General features: G+C 47.0%; 1 protein-coding gene across 2 annotated transcripts in view; it reads right to left on the minus strand.

Moving 5' to 3' along the window:
• Positions 1-7,044: 7,044 nt before the first annotated feature.
• Positions 7,045-21,291, minus strand: part of SH3TC2 (SH3 domain and tetratricopeptide repeats 2) — a 69,414-nt gene continuing 55,167 nt past the window's right edge. For both annotated transcript variants that reach the window (XM_055143181.1, XM_004620580.2), the window contains exons 13-17: positions 16,080-16,230; positions 13,884-14,006; positions 11,997-12,147; positions 10,543-10,739; positions 7,045-7,879 (exon numbers count right to left, since the gene is read on the minus strand). In XM_055143181.1, the coding sequence (XP_054999156.1) occupies positions 7,688-7,879; positions 10,543-10,739; positions 11,997-12,147; positions 13,884-14,006; positions 16,080-16,230 (814 nt within the window). In that variant the 3' untranslated portion in view covers positions 7,045-7,687. The remainder of the gene's footprint in view (positions 7,880-10,542; positions 10,740-11,996; positions 12,148-13,883; positions 14,007-16,079; positions 16,231-21,291) is intronic.

Genomic DNA, 21,291 nt, shown 5'->3' on the forward strand with positions numbered 1-21,291 from the left:
GAGAATAAAAGGAGTTTTTAATACTATAGCTCCAGGCTGACCCAAGGCTAGTAAATCCATCCTAGGGTAGTGGATGCATTCTTAGGAGAGACATGACTGCCCCCTACCGGATCTCTGGATATTCCACAGAGAGGGACAGTTCGGGTTAGCAAAGACTTGATTTCTTGTCCCCAGTCTTCAGGCCTGGAAAGAGCTCAGCCCTCCAGCTACACAGCTGCCCCGGCAGGGCACTGAGAGAGAGCGCGACACTGACCTTTAAATATCTTTACAAGCAGTGTCCATCCCTCCCAGTCCTCCCGCCACCAACACGTTGCCGGACCGTCAGACCACCTCCTGTTTCAGTGCTGGTCACTCATGTAGTCTCTGTTCCCACTTCTACACCATCACAGGCCACCACTGTGAGAGCCGCTGAGCCCTTCAGCCATTCAGTATTTTTCTGTTGGGAGTATCAGGGGGAGGAGGGAAAATGGTATCAACAGCTGTTCTCCAAGCAGGGCCTGCGGGGGGCCTCCAGCCACTGTCCCTGCTGCGTGCTGAAATCACTGACCAGGACTGAGTAGCAGAGAGGCGTGGGTGGAGAAAGTGTCCTATTCAGGAGTCGGGACTGTCCCTAAGAGGTAAACGACCCTGGAGAAATCAGTACCCCAATGTTGCACAACCCATTTTAACAGGTGGCCCCAGAGCCAGACACACCGTAAACTCCAAGCAGTGAAAACACTGGGGTTGAGGTCAGTGGGCAGAGGGGTGGGGGGGCACCCAGGTCACTGCACTGGGAGGATGTGGCAGGGCTTTAGTCCCTGAGCAGGGCTCCTGGCCCTAGCCACAGCTCTCCTGGGGTTGCCGTGCTTCAGATCAAAGCTTCCATCAGGATTCGGGTGCGAGGTAGCAGATAAAGGCTCGTAGGAAGAAAAGTTCAAATCTTAACTTTCAAATAACGAACGGGTGTGGTCAGAGTCGGCCTTTCTTAGAACAGAAACCTTTTCATAAACTCCCTTTAAAAATAAACTCATTTGTTTCGAGGCTGAATTAGGCTTCTTTCTTCTCTCTGAGCAAAGGCCTGTTCTCAAAAATAAAATGTGCTTCAGCCACTTCCTGGTCCATGAAATAAAGAAGGTAAACAACGATTTTCCAGAATCTCTAAGCACTTACACGGGGTGCCACGCACCTGTGCCGGCTGAAATCAACGGAACCCTGGTCCGCGAGAAGTCAGTGTGTCTGCTGAAGGGTACACACCTGCACACGGCAGATTCCAACCAGGGCCTCCGACTCTTCCCACCCACCCCTTCATCCCCCCCGGAACTGCTGCAGTGCATCATGGGCTCGTTCCCTGAGTCCCCTTTGCCCGCACCCCTCAGTGGGAGACCAAGGTCAGGGGAAACAAAGACTGAGAAACTATTACAGACCCCACGGGGCTAGGGAAATTTGTTAACTCCACAGTGCTGTGCCCTGGGGTCCCAGATCACAGAGATGACTCCTGTGGGGAGACTGATGATGTCCTGATAAGGTCTGCAGTGTGTAGTTGCCCGTAGCAGTGCACAGGGCTGCCCACGGTTCCTCCTCTGACTTCAACTCCATCTTCGGCTGCTTCCAAATCATTTTCCCAGGGACCGGGCATGTGGCTCAGTGGAATAGCGCCTGCTTCCCCGATCTTCCTAGCACCACCCAGATACCAGTCAGTGAGATCCCCAACAATGCCTTGTGATCCTGGCAACACTATGAATGTTACCCTCAGCAAGCACCATGATTCAAGTACATGGCCCCCAGATATTGCAACAAGAAAAGGGAGGATCTGGAGGGGGACCATTTTTTTATCGGGGGGAGAGTTGGCACCCCATGATGCTCAGTAGCTACTCCTGGCTTGACACTCAGGAATTATTCCTATTGGTATTTGGGGGACCATCTGGGATGTGTGCTGGGGATTAAATCTGGGTTGGCAGCTTGCTAGGCAAATAAATGCCCTGCCACTGCACTATTGCTTCAGCCCCCAGGGATGGATCGTCCTTCCAAAGCACGGACCTGGAGACTGGAGCCATAGTACTGTGTGTAGGGCGTTTATTTATCTTGCATGTGGCAGACCTGGGTCTAATCCCCAGCACTCCATATGGTCCCTTGAGCACCACCAGGAGTAATTCCTGAGTGCAAAGCCAGGAGTAGGCCCTGAGCTTCTCCAGGTGTGGCCTTTCTGGATTTCCACACCCAAAAAAGCCAAAGCACAGGTCTGCTCACCTCTCTCTTCTATTCATAACCATTAATTTAGAGCCTCCTGAGTCAGAGTGAAGCGCAAATTCCTCAGTGCATGCCTTTAGGGTCCCCTCTCCAAGCTCTTCTCAACGTCTGCCCTACTCCCTAACCCTACTCTGGTTTTACCAAGAACACCAGGCTCTTGTACCCTCTGAAACTTCTCTTGCCAGATCCTCTGTCTGTCAACTCCACACCCACCCCCTACCCTCCAACTGGAGTGAGTAGAACTCTATAAGGACTCTGACATCTCTTCCTCCAGGAAGCCCTTCGTGATGCCCTCACTTGTGTACCTTTATACCTGGGTTGGATTCCCAGTCCTGCGTTTTTATAAGCTCCTATAATTAGGTCCCATCTTCGTGATTCTCATCCTGAATCGCTATCCTATTTCATCCGGAGCCCCTTTCCTCTCCCACAACCGTGTTCCCCCTTCCCTGAGTGGGAAGTGTGTGCCCTGGCTCTGAATGGCTCTGAGTGGCGCCACCTCTCGCTGAGGGAAGGTCATTCATTCCTCTGCGTGGCTTTCCTCATAGCTCAAGGAGAATGGTTGTTCGGCTGCCCTCAACGTTCCTTACCACTTCTTAATCTATTTTCAAATAATGTAAGATTAAGTCCAGGCTGGTACTGGCAGCAGGCGACAGGATTTAGCTTGAATTTTGTGCTTCGTTTTGTTTTCATTGTATCTGAGTTGTTATGATATTCTATTTTTGGAAAGCAGAACAGGTTTTTCCTCTACATAGAACAGTCATCTCTCATAAAATTAATTTATATGAGTACGGGAAGCAAGTCACTCAATAAAAAAATTGGCAAATGGCTGTTCAGGTTGCATGTATGGTAGTAAATGTATATTATACTCATGGACGTACAGATGCACATATATGCATGCTCATACATACATGCTTGCATGTGCCCATATACCCTTGCACATATGTGTGTACATGAACATACTCATGATGACCAGTTTGAATTAGAGAAATTCTGTCTTCACTGCTGCTAAGTCATGAGGCTCAGAGTCTTAATTATGTGATTGACTACCTGAGTGACTAGAAAAAAATTAGTCAGTTACCCATAAAAAGAAGAGAGGACAGCAGAGACGGGGCAAAGGAGCTTGCCTTACATGCAGTCATCCTTGGCAGCACACAAGTTCCTCTGAGCAAGGAACACTAGAGGTGAGCACAGAGGCAAGAGTACGCCCTAAGCACTTCTGGGTGTGGTCCAAAAACCAAAACCCCAAAAAATTAAAATGAGAGGGCCAGATAAATAGTACAGGGGTTAGGGCCCTCAGGTTGCATGCACCAAATCCCAGTTCAAATCCCTTGCACTGCAGATGGTTCCCTGAGCCCCACCAGGAATGACCCCTAAGCACAGAGTCAGGAGTACACCCTAACAACTTGCAGGTGTAACCCAAATCCCTTCCTTCAAAAATAGCAAAGAGTATAATTTGATCATGAGAATTCCTGATTTCATTTCCCAGATACTATATGTCTTCCTGCTCAGATGGTATGAAAAGAACATTCTAGAAAAGAGACCCCAAGGTGATCATACTTGTTATCCTGTAGGTGAGAGCTCAGAAGTGCATAGAACTCAGGTGACTTCCCCAAGGTCACACTGAAACTTCACGTGCACTTCAATTCTCGAGTCCTGATTTCCCCTCTCAGCACATTTCTTATCCCCATTCTCACACCGTCCACCTCTCTATACTCTGCATTCCCATAAACATGTCAAATGAGATATTACCTTAACCCTAGTAAGTAAAAATTATTTGACTCACAAAGCATAAGCAAATTCACACGTGTGCATACATTCATGTGCACATTGAAGGACAATATAAAAACACCTTAAAATAATGGAGAGGAGCCACAGCTATAGTACAGCGGGTAGGGTGTTTGCCTTGCAGACAGCCAACCCGGGTTCAATCCCGGGCATTTCGTATGGTCCCCTGAGCACTGCCAGGAGTAATTCCTGAGTGCACAACCAGGAGTAAGTAACCATACAAAAAGGAGATGACATAACTAAGTCCTCTATGTAGCATGTAAAAATAGATATGTTTTTAAAAAATGGAGAAACCAATAATCACTGGATACTGGGTTTCAGAGTATAAAATGGTTGGACAGGAAAGGAATATACCTGAGTTGAGAGGCATGTTACTAGGTTAATCCAAAATTGTGATTCCCTCCCTGTTCTTTAGATTACCTGAAAAGAGCCAGGAATCAGGTTGGGCAGGTCTGAATGAAGATTAGAGTATAGAAAGTGGCGCTGGAATGATAGGACAGCACAGTGGGTAGGCATTTGCCTTGCACATGGCCAACCTGGGTTTGATCCCCAGCATATCATATGGTTCCCCAAACACCACCAGGAGTGATTCCTGAGTGCAGAGCCAGGAATAACTCCTAAGCACCCCTGGCTGTAACCCCCAAAACAAATAAAAACCAAAAAAAAATATAGAGTAACTCCCTCATCTTTGACTTTTATTTATGCATAATAAAACTTGTTTAAACAAAGACCCATCCAACCCCTTCTTTACTCTGAATTGAAGGGGTTAAGGGATGGGCACAGGGGAGGCATCAAACCAGATTTTTGTTTTTGCTTTTTTGGGTCACACCCAGCATTGCACAGGGGTTATTCCTGGCTCTGCACTCAGGAATTACTCCTGGCGGTGCTCAGGGAACCATATGGGATGCTGGGAATCGAACCCGGGTTGGCTGCGTGCAAGGCAAATGCCCTACCCGCTATTCTATTGCTCCAGCCCCCAAATCAGATTATTTTTTCAAACCACATTTCAAAAAAGAATTTTAAAAACATTTTCAAAGACAGTTTTAGAAGACTGTGTATCTGATATCACTGCAGTGGCACAACACGTTGTTCTTCTAATTTTTAAAAAAATTTCCCTACCCTTGTTTTTGGAGATGTGCTGAACATCTTTATAATTCATCTGGTTAGGAAAATTTACTGGAATTTCAGGTGGACTAATTATACAGAATCAGACCAATTTAACTCAATTTCCAATGAAATGCAAAATGCATCAGTAAACAGAAGACAAAAATACCTCTCACTGGAATATATGTGTAAATGTGTGCATATGAATAAAAGTGATATACAATATTACACATTGTATATATGTACATATAATGTGTATGTGTGTGTAGCAGTTGAGAAGGAACACGGCCAAACAGAATTGTCTGTAAAGACGTTTCAGTTGATCTCATATGCTGGAGATGTGGCTACTGGGAAGAAAAAACTCTTAATGCAGCATCAAATACAACATGAAGTTACATTAATCACTGAGCTCTCCACCCAGCAGTCAACACCAGAAGCCTGGTATAGCTATGGAAACCACTGTCAAAGAGAGAGAAATTGGCATCTGGCGTAACGAGAGTAACCTGAGTAGAATGGGGAGCAGGTCATGCTGGGGTTTCCAGTCCAATCAAGTCACCTTCAACTAAAAGATGCGTGCATTTTCTGGACCACCTATGTCTCTGACATCTCCCAGGAATGTTGCTGAAAGTATTCTGCATGAGAAGTTCAATTCATCCGCAATATTACTCCCTGCTGGGGGAATCTTATAGTTTGTGTAGGACTAAAACCATATCTATTTTTACATGCTACATAGGGGACTAAGTTATGTCATTTTCTTCCAGTACTGGAATACTTTGTAAAGCAGAAAACTCTGACGATCAACCAAAAGTCCAAGGGAAGGTACAATGTACTGCTGTGTAGACAAGCCTGCAGAGTTGACTCCACTCCCTACTCCCACCCCTACCATCCCAGCAAACAACTGGTCAACTCAGTAAGCTAGGAATTAAAGGCAGAGGCTCCAACAGTAAAATATGAACCAATGGACATCAGGCAGCAAGTCCTATCATTTTGTATGTAGAATTTTTATATTTCAAATCAGGAATGAGCCACCTGTGTCAGCATCCCTTGAGTTGCTTGTGAGGAAAAAAAAAATGGTTCTGGGGTGTATCATAGACCCACTGAGGAGCAGGAAATTTCTTGTTACAGAAATTGCTCTGGTGACTCCATATACAAAAGAGTGCTAGAATGGCACTCTTCTGGGGCTCCTGTGTCACCTAAGTCCCTAGAGAATGTGATTTTGAGGGCTTCAGTGGTGCCCCAAATTATGAGTGGGGCCTCAAAAGACAAAGCTGATGCTGCTGATCCAGGTTGTGGACCTCACTGGATGCTCACTGACCCAGAGAGTCCTGAGTTCACTACAAAGAACTCAGGCTTGGTGGCAGGTGGCTTCAGAAGTGTCCCAAGGGTCCCCCGCCTCCTTGTAGCCCCATCCCTAGCAGTTTACTCCTTTATGTGTGAGTGGCCCCTGGAAACACTCTAGCCATGACTAGAAGAAGCACAAGAAGTGGGAGCACACCGTAAGTCAGCCAGGTCATGAGATGAGTGTGGCTGCCAGTCTCACCCCCCCCACACACACACTCCCCCCCCCAACCCCGCCACTGAAGCAGGCTGCCCTGTTATGAGCTGTTCCACAGAGAATTTCCCATGGCAAGGACCCCTGGGCAGTTTCTGACCAAGAGTAAGCAAGAAGGCGGGTTTGGAAACACACCTTTTCCTAACTGAAGTTGAGTGAGGAGACTGGCACTACATTGCAAGCCTGTGCCAGTGGACACGGCTAAGTCCCACCTAGATTCCTTCCTTTCCACAGAATCTGTGAGATAATGAATATTTCAGGCCACTGGGCATGTGATGCCATAAGAAAAGAGCTGCCCTGAAAATCAACAGGACACCTCAGCCCTTGGGCCGTCAACCAATCCACCATGTCTTCATTCCCCGTTACAAAGGAGACAAACGTCTGTGATTGCGATGGGGCCACATTTACTAACAGGCAGTGTTTACATAGAATTTAGATCACAATTCTCCTAGTGCTCAAGTTTCAAGCCTTGGTTCATGGAAAGCTTTTTCAGAATCTCTGGGCAGTAATGCAGCAACAGGGCCTGAGGACAGACCTCAGTAATCTCGGTCCACACTGGCTGCCGCCGAGCGCGGAGCATGGTGCGTGTCCTTCCACGGTTGGTCCAGGCTGGGGAGAGAGAGAAGCAAGAAGCTCCCAGTCTCCCTAGGCATGGGAGGTTCTTTCCCTGAGAAAAGACAGTGACAGGAACTAAGTCCCCTGCTCACAACCCCTGATTTTTTCACAGCAGAAAGAGGAAAGTTGGGGTGGGGGTGGAGTGCCCCTCATCCTCTCTGAGATGATTGCGTGCCAAGAACGTCCACTCCAGGGGCCCTGTGCACAGGACGGTTATTACCGACTGGAAAGGATCCAGACACAAGTCAGGTTCCTGACCTGCTCTGTCACCTGCCACTTGTATGACCCAACAATCTCTGGCCACGGTTAGAGGCCAGGATGTGGCCACCTGAATCAGCACACAGGAACCTCTCGCGGGGAGACGTGTCAGGCTGTGGCCATGGGTCCCATGGCAGGCACCTCTCCTCAGAGGGCCAGGCCACCACTGCTCAGCCAGCGCGCCCTCTCAGAAGAGCGCCCCATGGCGCTGCTGTGCCACAGGGGGCTGTGGCAGATGTCATCCAGCATGCTCCTAATGGTGCTCTGTAGCTCTTCATTGCCCAGCAGGACTGCAGCTGCCAGGGCCAGGCAGAAGTACTCGGTGGCATCATGGGCATCCTAACCCCCACGGCAGGGGGTGAAGAGAAGAAATACAGCATCAGTAAGCATTCCTGGGATGGGCTGGGAGGTAGTGGGGGAACATCTGGAAACTACACCAAACTGCCAGTTTTCTAGAGAGAACTGCCATCCCATCCCCTTCTACTGGTTTCTTAGAGGAACGCCACACCGCTCTGCTCTGGCCTCTGGATGTTGCTCACCCCAGTGATTTTCCTCCAAAGTCATGGGAAACACCATGCCCATCTCAGCCCATCACAAAACAGCATGGCCCTAAGCAGAGTGATTCCGGGGTGACTGGGGCTATCATACAACCACTGCTGGGGACCTTTCAGTGTGATCTAACAGGGAAACGCTCCCTCACCCTGGAGATGTGGGTCAAACCTCTCCCAAGAGCTACAAGGGAAAGAAGGGGAAGAAACATAAGAAGGAAAAATACAGTCAGGAGGCTTACGTTATGTAAATAGAGCACATGTGGAGTAGGGACCTTGGGCCAAATGCCTGGCCACAATTGCCAAGAACTGCCAAGCCCAAGCCTCCCCAGAGGTGGCTCCAGACATCCTTAAAACCATTGGATATAACACCAGTAATAAAATTAAAATTAAAAATACAGAGCCAAGAGATATTTATAGGCAGCGAAATCTATGATGATATTTGAGTATCAATATCAAAACCATCAGAAGCCACGATTATACCTGAACTCATAGTCAGTGAGTTGGCATTTTTCTAGCACTGCCTAGAGTCCTTATTTAACGCCATCTGATCTCACACACGCTTAGTCCCTCAACCACTTCCTGGGAGCTGTGGAACAGAACCACTTCCTGGGAGCTGGGCAAAATGACTGGAGTCCTCCGTGCTCCCCCATTCCTTCCCCCCCAAGTGGTGGGAATGAGGAACAGATGCTTCTTTGGGTGAGATTCAAAAAGGGATGACGAGTTCCCATTGACCCTCATCAGTCAATAATTAATTTAGACCAGAAACAATGTCTGGCAAATAAGAAAATCAAAGCAGAGCTGCCGAGGGACCCGGGGGTGAGCACTGCATGACTCAGAAGCCACTGCACTGAGAGATCAGGGATGAGCTACAGCCCACTGGGACTTTGGTCAGGAGAAGCCAGTACTGTGGGGAAGAATCACAGACCACCTACACAGCTCTCAAAGTGACTGGAAAATAAAACCATGAGGATTCAACTCCAGCAGAGCGAACAGGAGAGTCAGGGACTCTTAGAGCCTACTTAGTACTAGCAATGCTTGTGTTCAGAGACCACTCTATCTCTGCATATGGCATCTCATCCCAGGTTTGTCTTAAACATGATGACATGTTCCCGGGTTTCTCATGAAAGACAGAGCTCCATAAGTTTGTAAGAAGTGAATGACAGGGTCCAGAGTGATGGCACCGCAGGGAGCGCACTTGCCTTGCATGCAGCCCACCCAGGCTCGATCTCTGGCATTTCACACGGTCCCCTGAGCACTGTCAGGAGTAATTCCTGATCATAGAGCTAGGAGTGGCCCCCAAACAAAAACGAATAAAAGAAGTGAGTTACAGCTGACTAGCTGACCAATAGCATTTTAAAGAGAGATGTAGGGCAGGCCTCCCCAAAAATTATTAGATAGGCGTTCTCCAAAAAATGTCACCTTGGCCTCAGGAGTGAAGAGAATAGGCAACCAGACAGACAGAGAAACCAAAGACCTAAACCAGCCAAACCACTCTGTAGTATCCTTGCGTTCTCTGTTACAGTCTTATCAATAAAGAAGAAATACAAAGCACCCAAGTTTTATATTAAATGGCTGCATAAAAACCCTTTAAATTCTATTTTATTAAAGTAATTTACAAAGTTATTCATAGTTGGGTTTTAGACAAGTAAAGTTCTATCACAGATCCTGCCACCAGTGTCAACTTCCCTCCAGCAGTGTATCCAGATTCCCCCTCCTGTCCCACTCCCACCCCCAACCTGCCATCTGAACCTTTTTATGTTTGGTTGTTAAATTTTGGGTGTCGTGATTTCAGTGTTTCTCTGTGGCATGTGATTTCTCTGTGGTTTATAGATGTGGCAAATACACAATGAAATACTACGCAGCTGTACAAACCCCTTGCTTTTAATTTAGTCCTATAATTTAGTTCCCCCCCCCACCGGGGAAGTTTTATTCTCTTCCACTTTTAAAAAAATTCTTCTATTTTCTAACCCTGAACTTGAGCATCTTTACTACTCAATACTCAATATTTTTAGTCTTGAAAGTATTGAAGAACCTGGGGATTGTGGACCAACACAAAGACTGTTCTACATGAGCAGGATAAAGAGTGAGAGGGGATGGATTTTTTTTTTTTTTGCTTTATTTTGGGTCACACTGGTTACTCCTGGCTCTCAAGAATTACTCCTGGCGGTGTTCGGGGAATCATTTGGGATGCTGGAAATCGAACCCGGGTTGGCTGCATGCAAGGTAAACATCCAACCCGCTGTGCTATTGCTCCAGCCCCAGGGATGGATTTTCTTCCTCAGCAAGATGCAGCCCTTTGAGGACTCCATTGGGGAAGAGTAAAGCACTGTTACCCCACTCCATGAGACAAAATTCTCATCTGTGTTCTCTCGCCTCTACCCTGAAACTTGGGGTGAGGGGATAATATTGCCGATGGCAAGTCTGGCAGAACCCAGGGAGCCTGGCTCTTACATTCAGCTGGTAGAAGGTGAGTCGGCCCAGGCGAGAGTACACCTTGGCATAGTACAGGGCCTCCTTGGGACTCTGCAGGCAAGGCGAGCAGAGGGACAGGGTCTTCAGGTAGCAGTCCTCGGCCATCTCGTACATGCGCAGTGAGTAGTAGACTGTAGCAAGACGGTGAAAGGCCACCAGCTCCTGCTTCTGATCACCTAGGGATTGCACAAGAGGATGCTGTACATCATTATTCACTTATTCTGTGTTTTCTGAAGCTACTAGACATTGGGGACTATTCTTGGGCTTCATGAATATGAATATGAAGCCATTATCACTAGATACAAACATTCCTTAAATAGTTCCACAAAGAGGCCAAAGAGATAGTACAGTGGGTAGGACAGTGGTCTTGCATGTGACCGATTTGGGTTCAATATCCAGCACCACATATGGTATAAACCCTACCAGGAGTGATCCCTGACTGCAGGGCAGGGCCAAGAGAAAGTCCCCCCAAATCACCTGGTATAACCCAGAAATATATATATACATAGATATAATAAACAGTCCACAAAAGAAAATAATACTGTTTCTATGACAAGAGTATAATGTAGTTCTGAAAAATCAGTCCCAAATACACCACTTTGACAAATGGATTATTTTACATTAAAAGTTTCTTAATGAGGGCAGAAAGATAATGCAGATAAAGCACTTTCCTGGCACATAGTCAATCCAGGTTCAATCCCTGGCATTACATATGGCCCCTCAAGCATCACCAGGAGTAATTCATGAGTGCAAAGCCAGGAATAACCCCTGAGTACTGCCAGGGGTGACCCCAAAACCAAAATAACAACAATAATAAGTAAAATAATTAATTAAAATTTTACTTTTATAAAGCAGTCAATGCAAGAAGGGTCAGAGACCCTCCCTTGTCCTCTAACAGCAGGATATTGTCTCCCCATGAAAAGTGCCCACCCATGGCAGGAGATGGAGAGGGATCCTATCACCTCACATGGTACCCAGTCTGTCAGAGACCCTGTATCTCTTCACAAGCTAATGTCCCTGCCTGAGTTTCTTTGGCTTCTCAGTTCTTCATATTGTTGTTCCGTGTCTAAAAGGTATAAGAACAGTCTGCTTCTGTCACCTCTCTGAGTCTCCTATCTTGCTGCCTCTAAATGCACATTAGACTTAAAAACCATCAATAAAAAAATGTAGGTTTCGGTCCTTTTTGTATGTTGTATGGGCATCAGGGCACCGAGGGGGGAAAGGGTACCAATTATGTTGCATCTAAGAATAAGACCCAAAGCAATGCAGTGAGTTGAACAGCCAGGGTTGAACAGCTTGCCCCACCGGGTCTCCAGACTCTGGGCCTGGGATTTGAATCACCTGGTCTAAATCCTGAGCCTAATTACAGCTCCACTGATGGTGCTGGGGAGTCTGAGCCTTTCTTTCAGACACCAATCATTAGGGCCACCTACCCACCACTGTGCTGAGCCTGGCCGCCATCGTGGCAAATTCCAGCGCCTTCTCATAGCCTTCCAGGCTGATCTGCAGCTCGGTCAACTTGTTGAAAATCCGCAGCTCTGTTCTCACGGCCTTCATTCTCCTTGCTAAGGGAACAGCACCAGCCTGAGAGCACAAGGGAGAGATTGAGAATAAACCCCCTCCCCAAAGAGGCCCTGAAACATGTGGGGGAACTTTGAGCTGAAGACATTTGGGACCTACCTGCTCCTTGCCTGCCATCTAGGAAGCCTTGTTCCACATTTTCCTTAACTGCATAAGGGAATTAGATAGAGGGCCTGTTCCAAGAAGGGAGCTGTCACCAGAATTAAGTACAAATCAAAAAAATACTTGTGAGTTAAGTTCAGTGGACTCAAAGAAGGTGTGAGTACAGAATGTTCTTAGTCCAGCATGGCCCATGGATCTTACATTGCCCATATTGCCTTTCACCCATTAGATCAGACAAAGGATTTTAAAGGGTAAAAGGAGAAAGTTTCCTTCCCAATGACAGGCATCAAGAACCTAGTCAAGACAAGATTCAGTGGAGACCCCACTCCAGGATTCTAAAGGTTCTATGGGCAGGCTGAGCACGTGGCCATGACTAAAGCCAGGAGATCAGAGACAAAGTCCACATTTTCCAGTGCTTGTTGAATGTTTGATGACTGAATAAACAACCAACCAAATGAATGAATATCTGAATAATAAATAAGTAAAAGTATAAGATCAAATAAGCGAATGAGATTTCTGAAACCAGGAGAAACTACAATTGTTGACATCTGCTTAATATCTAGACATTTATTTAATAGGCATCATCTCTTTTCTTCTTTTTTACTTTCTCTACTGGAGGTCCTCCCAAGATGTGTTCGGGGGTTCTAGAGTTCACTCCGAGTGACTCTCTGATAACAGGGCTAAAGTGCTCGGAGCCCTGAGGAAGCAGTTCTGCTGAGTCCTTGTGATGCCGGGGCCATCATTGGGGGTGTGCACGGGCCTTCACACTGCACCCAGTGCTAGTCAGGAGACTGTGTACAGCTGGGAATGGATCCAGGGTCAGCTATATGCCTAGTGTGAACCCCCTGTACTATCTCCTGGGTACCAGCACAATTTTTTTTTTGCTTTTTGGGTCACACCTGGCAGTGCTCAGGGATTACTCCTAGCTCTGCACTCAGGAATTACTCCTGGCAGAGCTCAGGGACCATATGGGATGTGGATATTGAAGCCAGGTCAGCCTAGTGCAAGGCAACTTCCCTACCTGCTGTACTATAGCTCCAGCCCCCTTAGCACAATTTCTTTTCTTGTTTTTGTTTTTTGTTTTTTGCTTTTTGAGTCACACCCGGCCATGCACAGAGATTACTCCTGGCTCTGCACTCAGAAATTACCCCTGGCGATGCTCAGGGGACCGTATACGATGCTGAGAATCGAACCCGGGTCGGCCGCGTGCAAGGCAAACGCCCTAGTCGCTGTGCTATCGCTCCAGCCCAGTACAATTTCTTAAATCAACTCTCTCTCATTTTCTTTTCTCATCCTTTGCAATAATAACTAAAATCATGAGTTTGAAGGGATGAGATTAAAAGCTTTCACATTTTAATCTCTTTTAATATGTACTGCAAAAAAAAAAAAGCATAGTCTAGCGGAAGGGTTTATTCAATGTCCCTTTCGGTCAAGGTCTCCTCCTACATGGAACCTGGAACCCTCTGGTGAGCACAGCTGAATGCTGCAGGATGGAGCCCTGGGACGGAGCACTAGCCAAGCCCGGCAGGGACAGCTGGGCAACAGCCACTTCAACAGCCTGCTTGACTGATGAGCGTGTGGGTAGCAAGGAGCAGGCCTGACTCCAGGGCCTGCCCGGAGTCCGGGCCTGGACTCACCCGGTAATATTCCACCGCGCGGTGCCGCAGGCGCGGCCCATTGAAGAACACGTCGCCTGCCTCCTCGTAGAGCTTGAGAGTCAGGGACAGCTCCTCGGACTGAAGCGCCTTCTGGATGGCGGCCTGCATGGGACAGAAATGGCTGTGAAAGGCGGCAAGGGGGACCCCCGAATGCCCACAGAATGGGTAGGAGTGAGCTTGGCCACTGAGCTGACCCTCTGCTGACACCCCCGCATCCTGATTTGTCCTCCACACTCAGAGGCCTGGTGGGAAGCCCTTCTCGGCTCTGATGTATCCCCTTTATGGTGCGAGATATTGCTTTGGTGGCCTTGGACATGGTTCTTCGCAGTATAGAATCAAAACAGGTTTTCTATTCAAGGATTTATTTTTAACGTGTTTTCAGATGTCAAATTAATAAAACAGCAACACCTATGACCTCAAGTATCATTGTTTAACATAAAACTCTATGTTGATATGAAGTTGGGTGAAAGGAAGTAGGTACATGACAGTACAGAAGGTACTTGGCTATGGCCAACCCGTAAACTTGATGTACACATGAGTAGTGCTTAGACAACCGTGGGTAGTCTCGCATCTCTACTTTTCAGATGGAGAACTGGAAGGCCAGAAAGAACAAAGATCATCTCTAAGGTCATCGGGAGTGTGTGACAATGTTGTAGCCACTCAGCCTCTCTCTTTTTTTTTTTTTTTTGCCAGCAAGCTAATCATATTACATATAAAAAATGCAAAGGGGAAGTTGGACTCAGCACAGCTCCGGGGTCACAGACCACCTCTGCGAGGAGACCTCAGAACATCCGTTAGCAGCCATCTGCTGAGAATCAACCTGGATTTTTTTCCTTTTTCTTTAATTAAATCACCGTGAGAAACACAGTTGCAAAGTTGTTCATGATTGAATTTCCATCAGGAATTAGTTCTGACCAGCAAAGCACTGGAGTTCTGGGCTTCAGCAGCAGCTCACCCAGACAGGCTGCAAGGTGAGCTCCTGGAACGGGGACCCTTACCACTAGCTGAGCAGAGTGAAGGGAGGATGGCACTGTCTGCTCTTTGAAATGAGGCCAGTTTTAAAGTCCTAAGGCAGAGTAGTCTAGAGCTGAGAGTGAAGGCTTCAGAACAAACTGTGATGATGCAATTCTCACCACCTACTGGCTTTTTGAGCCCCATCTGTGAAAGAGGAATTTCAAGAGAAACCCCTGATGCTTTTATAAGAAGGTTAAACTGCACCATGCACCTGATGTGCTTAAAAACACCTTCTGTATATGACAAGCATGCAGTCAATTCTATACAACCATTATTAAGGCTCAGTGGAAGAAAATGTGTTGGAGTTTAATAGGACACAGGGATAAAAATGGGACAGAGAATATGATACGCAAATTTCTAATTGTACAAATTTATTTATATGCCATAAAAATATAAATACTGGTCTTATCTTAGTAACAATAGCACCATGATGATAATGTTAATAATTTCATTCATTAGGACTTTAGTAAATCCAAAGAATTTAGTAAATGCTTAATATGCATATACATTTACAAGGCAAGGGGCTACCTGATCCATACACTAAGAGTCAGGTTCATGTATGAAGAGACTGAGACTCATAGAGTCCAGGGTCAATAATCCATGGCCCCATGGTTTGATTCCTCTCTCCGAAGTCCTGACTCACTGCACAAGACCATAGTTCAGATACTAAACGTTCGAAACCCAAAGATTCATAAGATGCTAATAATCATGCTAGTTAGAATCACAATTGTGAGGAATTATAAGATTTGCCATGATTGACTTTACGATTTACATGTAAGCACCGTCACCGCATAACAGTAATGTTAAGCACAACCATAAAACATTCATAATAATCTTAGCACATCTCACATAGAGACTCTAACCCAAATAGCACACACTGAAATACAACTTCCAGTTGAGCTTGGTAAGGATGAATACTCTGGATGTGATCGCGGTGGTGTACACAGAACTTGGGAGCTGTTGCTTCTCCGCCTGCCTTCAGCCCACCAGGCCAGCCTGGTCTCTTGTCCATGCCTAAGGTCCAGGGAGCTGCCTGAAGTTGACCCTCCTTCCAAGGGCTGAGCATGGCCGTCACCATTCTCCAGAGGCTGCAGCCCCTATAAAGCATATAGCTGCTCCCCACATGGTCCGAGCCCCCAGAGGAGCTTGTGGGAGTCCTACCTGCAAGTAGAGCTCCACCAGCTCATCTTCCTGCATGAGGTAGTGGAGCCGCCCGGCCCCAAGCCAGGCTTCGGCCACCTTGTCACGCTCCCCCAGGTCTATGAAGATGCGCAGGCTCTCCTTGATGCACGTCAGGGACCTCCTGAGGGACCTGAGGGTGGACGCAGAGGCAGAGGTGTGAGGGCTCAAAGGGACTGTGGGGTCACTGAGCACAGAGAGAAACCAAGGCTCAGGAAGGGGACAATGATAGCGCTGGAGATTTGAATCCCACTTCTGGCTCAACCAGCTGAGTGACCTTAAAATTACACAGAACCTGTCTGTACCTTAGTTCCCTCAACTGTAAACGGGGGTTCAATGGTACCTGCCTGAGGGGCTATTTGTGAAGAGGAGATGAGGATTGAATTTGAGTGCTTAAAACAGCGCCGACCATAGCACAAGGCTTGATGAGTACTTAAATGCTAACTATTAGTATTATTTATTATTACTCGCCTATGCCCCACCCATCTTTCATTGCACTGTGATCATTTTTTTAATAAATACATAGCACACAGCTGAGTTTATATTAAATAGATGCATATGAATGACAATTCTGGAAAGGGCAAATCAATCATCAAAAAAGATTTTGACATTTTAACCATTAATAAGTGGTTTTTTTTCCAATATGTTGGGGAATGATGCTGGAGAGAGAGGTTAAGGGGCTGAATTATGTGGGGTTACACCCTCAGTGCTGCACAGTCTGTGAAGGACTGAAAAAATAAGTTAAAGAATCTGATGTTTTGTTTAAGAGGAAAAATCAAGACGGGCCAAAGTTTTTAAAGGTTGGCAGTTAATTACACGTTATTTAATTACCTGGGAAGTTGAGGGGTTTTTTTTTTAGGGGGAGGGGTTGGGCCACAACCATCTGTGCTTAGGCCTTACTCCTGGCTCTGGTGGGTTCGTGGAACCATATGGGGTGTCCAGGATCAAACCTGGATCAGCCGTGTGCAAGACACGTGCCTTACCCACTGGATAGAAAATGTGTTGGAGTTTAATAGGATACAGGGATAAAAATGTCCCTGTCATTTTTATCAGTCTCTCTGGGAAATTTTCTTATATTGAAAACTCTCCTGTGGCAGAGATACAGAAAGAAACAAGGGCTGGCCGGCAAGATTCAAAATTCTAGAACAAGGTGGCCTGGACAGAGGGTAGCTCTTTACTCCAGCAGCAATAAACTCATTTAAAAGCTATTAAACGCACAAATATGGCCACTGGTTGACTCTCTTGCTGTCCATGCCCTGGAAAGTGTAGCTTAGAGGCCCGTTTTGCCAGAGTAACCGATGTGAACTGGGCTGTGCTCAACCAACACAGCTTCTGTGGTTTAATAGGAAGCAGCTCCAGAGGTGGGGGACGGGGGGTGGTTCGAGGCTTGCCCCAGACACACAGCACACTGCAGAAGGTCCGAGGCAGGGCTGAAGCCCTTTGGTGCCAGTGTAGCCACACAGCACAACTTCCTGACTTCCCCAAAGTCTGATTCACAGCCCCCTACCCGTGACCTGAGGTTTATTAGCACCCCAAATGGACCCTGGCCAGCAGCTCTCGAGTGTTGGGAAGCCAGACTCACTGCTGACACTGTGCCCAGACACCTTCAGGACAGGAAGCCCCTCTCTCTATGAGCCCCAAAACCTGAAGCAGAGAAGCTCAGCAAGCCTGCTGCACCTCTCCGCGACTCCCACAGGAACAGCGGGTAGAGCCGGGACCCAGCCAGCTCCTCCTCGCTCTGATCCTGGTCCTGATCCTGATCCTGGCTTGGTTTTCATCACCTTGCTGCCCTGGGAGTGGCCAACTTGTGTCTCTCTTCCCCAGACCCCAGGCAGCAAGAGCTGGTGATTACAGACCCAAGTCCCAGGGTAGGCCTTTGTTTCTGGACGTCTCTCTCTGAGCCATCTCTGTGGACAGAGGATAGACAACCAGAAAATGTGTACGGGGGTGGGGACAGTGCTGCGTGCTGAGGTGACTAGTTCTCGTGCCATCAAAGACCGAAACGCCCTCAAGATGACCACCCGCTGGGAGTGTCAGTGAAGCACCACCAGCACCATGGTGCCCAGTTGGGAAATGGCCTCCAGTTCCCTGGGTTCTTCCCTAGAACCACTCACCGCCCTTTGCTCCCACCTGCCAGTGGATGCCTGTATCGGCCACCAGATGCATTCCTCACTTAGCAGAAAATGCTCCAGAAACCTGATTCCTCCAGTTTGCACCGGAGGTGCTAGAGGCAGAATTCTCAGACATATTTGGTCTACCATTTTCTTTTCAGAAAAAAAATACATGTATATATACATACATATATTACTTAGCATCCTCTGTAAGTTAACCATCTTAATGCAAACAAACGGAAAGTATACTCCACTTCCCGCCCCCACAAATTGCATCCAAGGTGTTATCTCCCCTTCAGGATCATTCCAACACCTACCAAGGGTCATTTCAGCCACTCTGGGAAACACTAAGTTAGGCACATGTAGCTCTGCTCCCACCAAAGGACATAGTTGCTGGCACCACCCGCTCAGCCTGAAGTCTGCTCCTTGCACGCAGACCAACCACACCTCCCCTCGTCCATCCCCCCCTTCAGGACATCTGCCCTGGCACATCCCAACTCCATGAAAGAGTTCTCCTTTCCCGGAAAACCCAGCCTACGGTTCCCCATCACCTCGCTGGAGACTTCCTGCAAGGCCTTGCCATGGCTTTGAGCTTCGTGGGAAGGGAAATCCCTTGTAGGAGTTTAGTTTAAAAATGTTGGTATCCATGGTATCAAAACCCACTTTGGGAATTCCTCTTAGAAATCGATGCCAGGGGGGAAAGTGCTCTGTAGGCACATTTTATTGTGTATGTTCTGTCATCAGTCAGGAAGACACCCCAGTGATTCTGCCCTTTCTCTCCCAGCCAGCAGGAAACACAGAGCTAAATGAACGTTTCCACCCAGCTGCACACACCTGGTTGCCTGTGTCTGGAAGCTGCTCATGGTTCTTTTATTTTTGATATTTTTTATGTGCTTGCTTGTTTGTTTTGGGGGGTCTCAAGTGCTCTTAGAAGCAGGTGCTTAGTGTACATGCTATAATATATATCATTACTGAGATTGACTTTTGAGCATTGGTTAAGCTGAGGAACAGGTGACTGACGCCATGAGCCTAAGAGTAAAGCCAGAGGAGGCTGTTGACACAAGGTTTTTTCCACTCACCAGCTGTGGAGAGCCAGTGGATGAAGAGCACGATTTTATTACTTCAGTAGAAGTGTGGGATGATGACCCAAACCACCAACAGCCAAGTGGATTTGGTTCAGTAGGGTGGCCTAACAAACAATTAATCAGAAGCATTTGATCCAAATCTGCCTCAAAGTAAGTCTTCAACTGTAGTGGTACCTTCTTACCTAGCCTGGCATAAGTTTAAGTGATCCCTGCTGCTTCTTGCTCTCGTGCCAATACCGGGCAGAAGGCTGGATCCACAAGGGAATTCTCTTCATTCAGGCCAGGTCTGTTCTGTCTCACTCCGCTATTTATAGAACCAATGTGGGTTAATGACTATGTATTGAGTGCCTGTTCCATGTCAATCATGGGAGTATGATAAATATTTATTCCTCCCCCAGATCTTAAAGTGTGCGTCAATGATCCCCATTCTGCCCACAAGCAATCCAAGATTCAGAAAGATTGTGTATTTTTTGTTTGCAGTCACACCCGGCAATGCTCAAGGGTTACTCTTGGCTCTGCACTCAGGAATTACTTCTGGCAGTGCTCGGGGGACCATGTGGGGTGCTGGGGATCAAACCTGGTTCAGCTTCATGTAAGGAAAATGCCCTATCTGCTGTACTATCGCTCCGGTCTGAAAGTTTGTGTATTATATGTAAGATCACACATTGGGCAAGAGCCAGAGCTCAGTTCAGACCTACATTTTAAAGCATATCCTTTAACACGCTGCTTTGTCTGTCATTGCTTAGAGATAGCTTATAATACCATGACTGAATTCCTCTCATTGAGATAAGAAGGAAGGCATACTGTGCATGTGAAGCATCTGAGGGACCGGGCGGAGGTCAAGGAAGCTTACACAGAAGAATTGCAGAATTGTTTCCAAATAACACAATGTTCTTTTAGACCCGAGATTGATAAACTATGGTATATGGGTCAGATCTGATCCTAAACTATTTTTGATAATAAAGATGTATGGGCACACACACACATGCATACACACACATACACAGAGCTGAGCTGCCACTGGGGGAGAGGGTACACAATGAGCTTGGATTTCCCAAAGTTCCATTCCCAGGAACCATCACTGCATGACCTCTCTGAACGTTCCATGAAACCTCTACTCACAGGACTTGTTTTTATTAAATCAACCCAGAGTCCTCTCTGTGTAGACTACCCTTTCCCCTAGGGTATTTGTCCAAAAAGATCAACAGCAGTTGCCTAATACTGCTGCGTGAGGTGGCGAAAGCACTGGGAGCAAACAAGAAGCTGGGGTGAAGAGATAAATAAGTAGATGAATACATAAAATGTGCAGACACAAATACATAAATACACAAAGAAAAGAAAGGAAAGGCTGGGAAATGAGACGCTCAGAAGAGTCTTTGAAAGGCTCCATCACATTCCCGAGGGTCTGAAAGACCTCATAATTGAGCAAGGATGGGCCCAATTTCCTATGCCCACAAAATCACTCCTCTACATCCTCTTCAGGCATAGAGACCACAAGGGAAAAGACCTCATTAATCACCACTTTTGCTACATGAAGAATAATGCACATGTTCATGTCTTCAACAAGTTCTTCAGGGCATTGGGCTCTACAGAGTAAAGTGTGGGGGACTCAAACACTACGTCCTAATTTTTCAACTGTACAGGAGGCCAGTGCTCCCGACCTCCAGAGTTGCTCAGGGTTGATTATAATGAACTGAAGACTTGGGCACTCCACGCTGATATTTGTTGTATATCTCCTCTGAACCATGTTCTGCGCTAGCTATGTGCCGGCATGGTATTCACCTTACTGCACCAAGACCTTCTGAATCTACCACCCACAGGTCTTTAACCCCAAAAGCTGAGGTCTCTGTCATAAAAGACACCTTTGAAAGACTGCAACTTGAAAAACCCTCCCTTCTAACACACACACACACACACACACACACACACACACACACACTGCCATCCCCCACCCCACAAAATTCAAGACTCTGGAAGCTGTGGGAATTCTGATCTTAA

Source organism: Sorex araneus, chromosome 6, assembly GCF_027595985.1.
Source record: "Sorex araneus isolate mSorAra2 chromosome 6, mSorAra2.pri, whole genome shotgun sequence".
Classification (NCBI taxonomy): domain Eukaryota; kingdom Metazoa; phylum Chordata; class Mammalia; order Eulipotyphla; family Soricidae; genus Sorex; species Sorex araneus.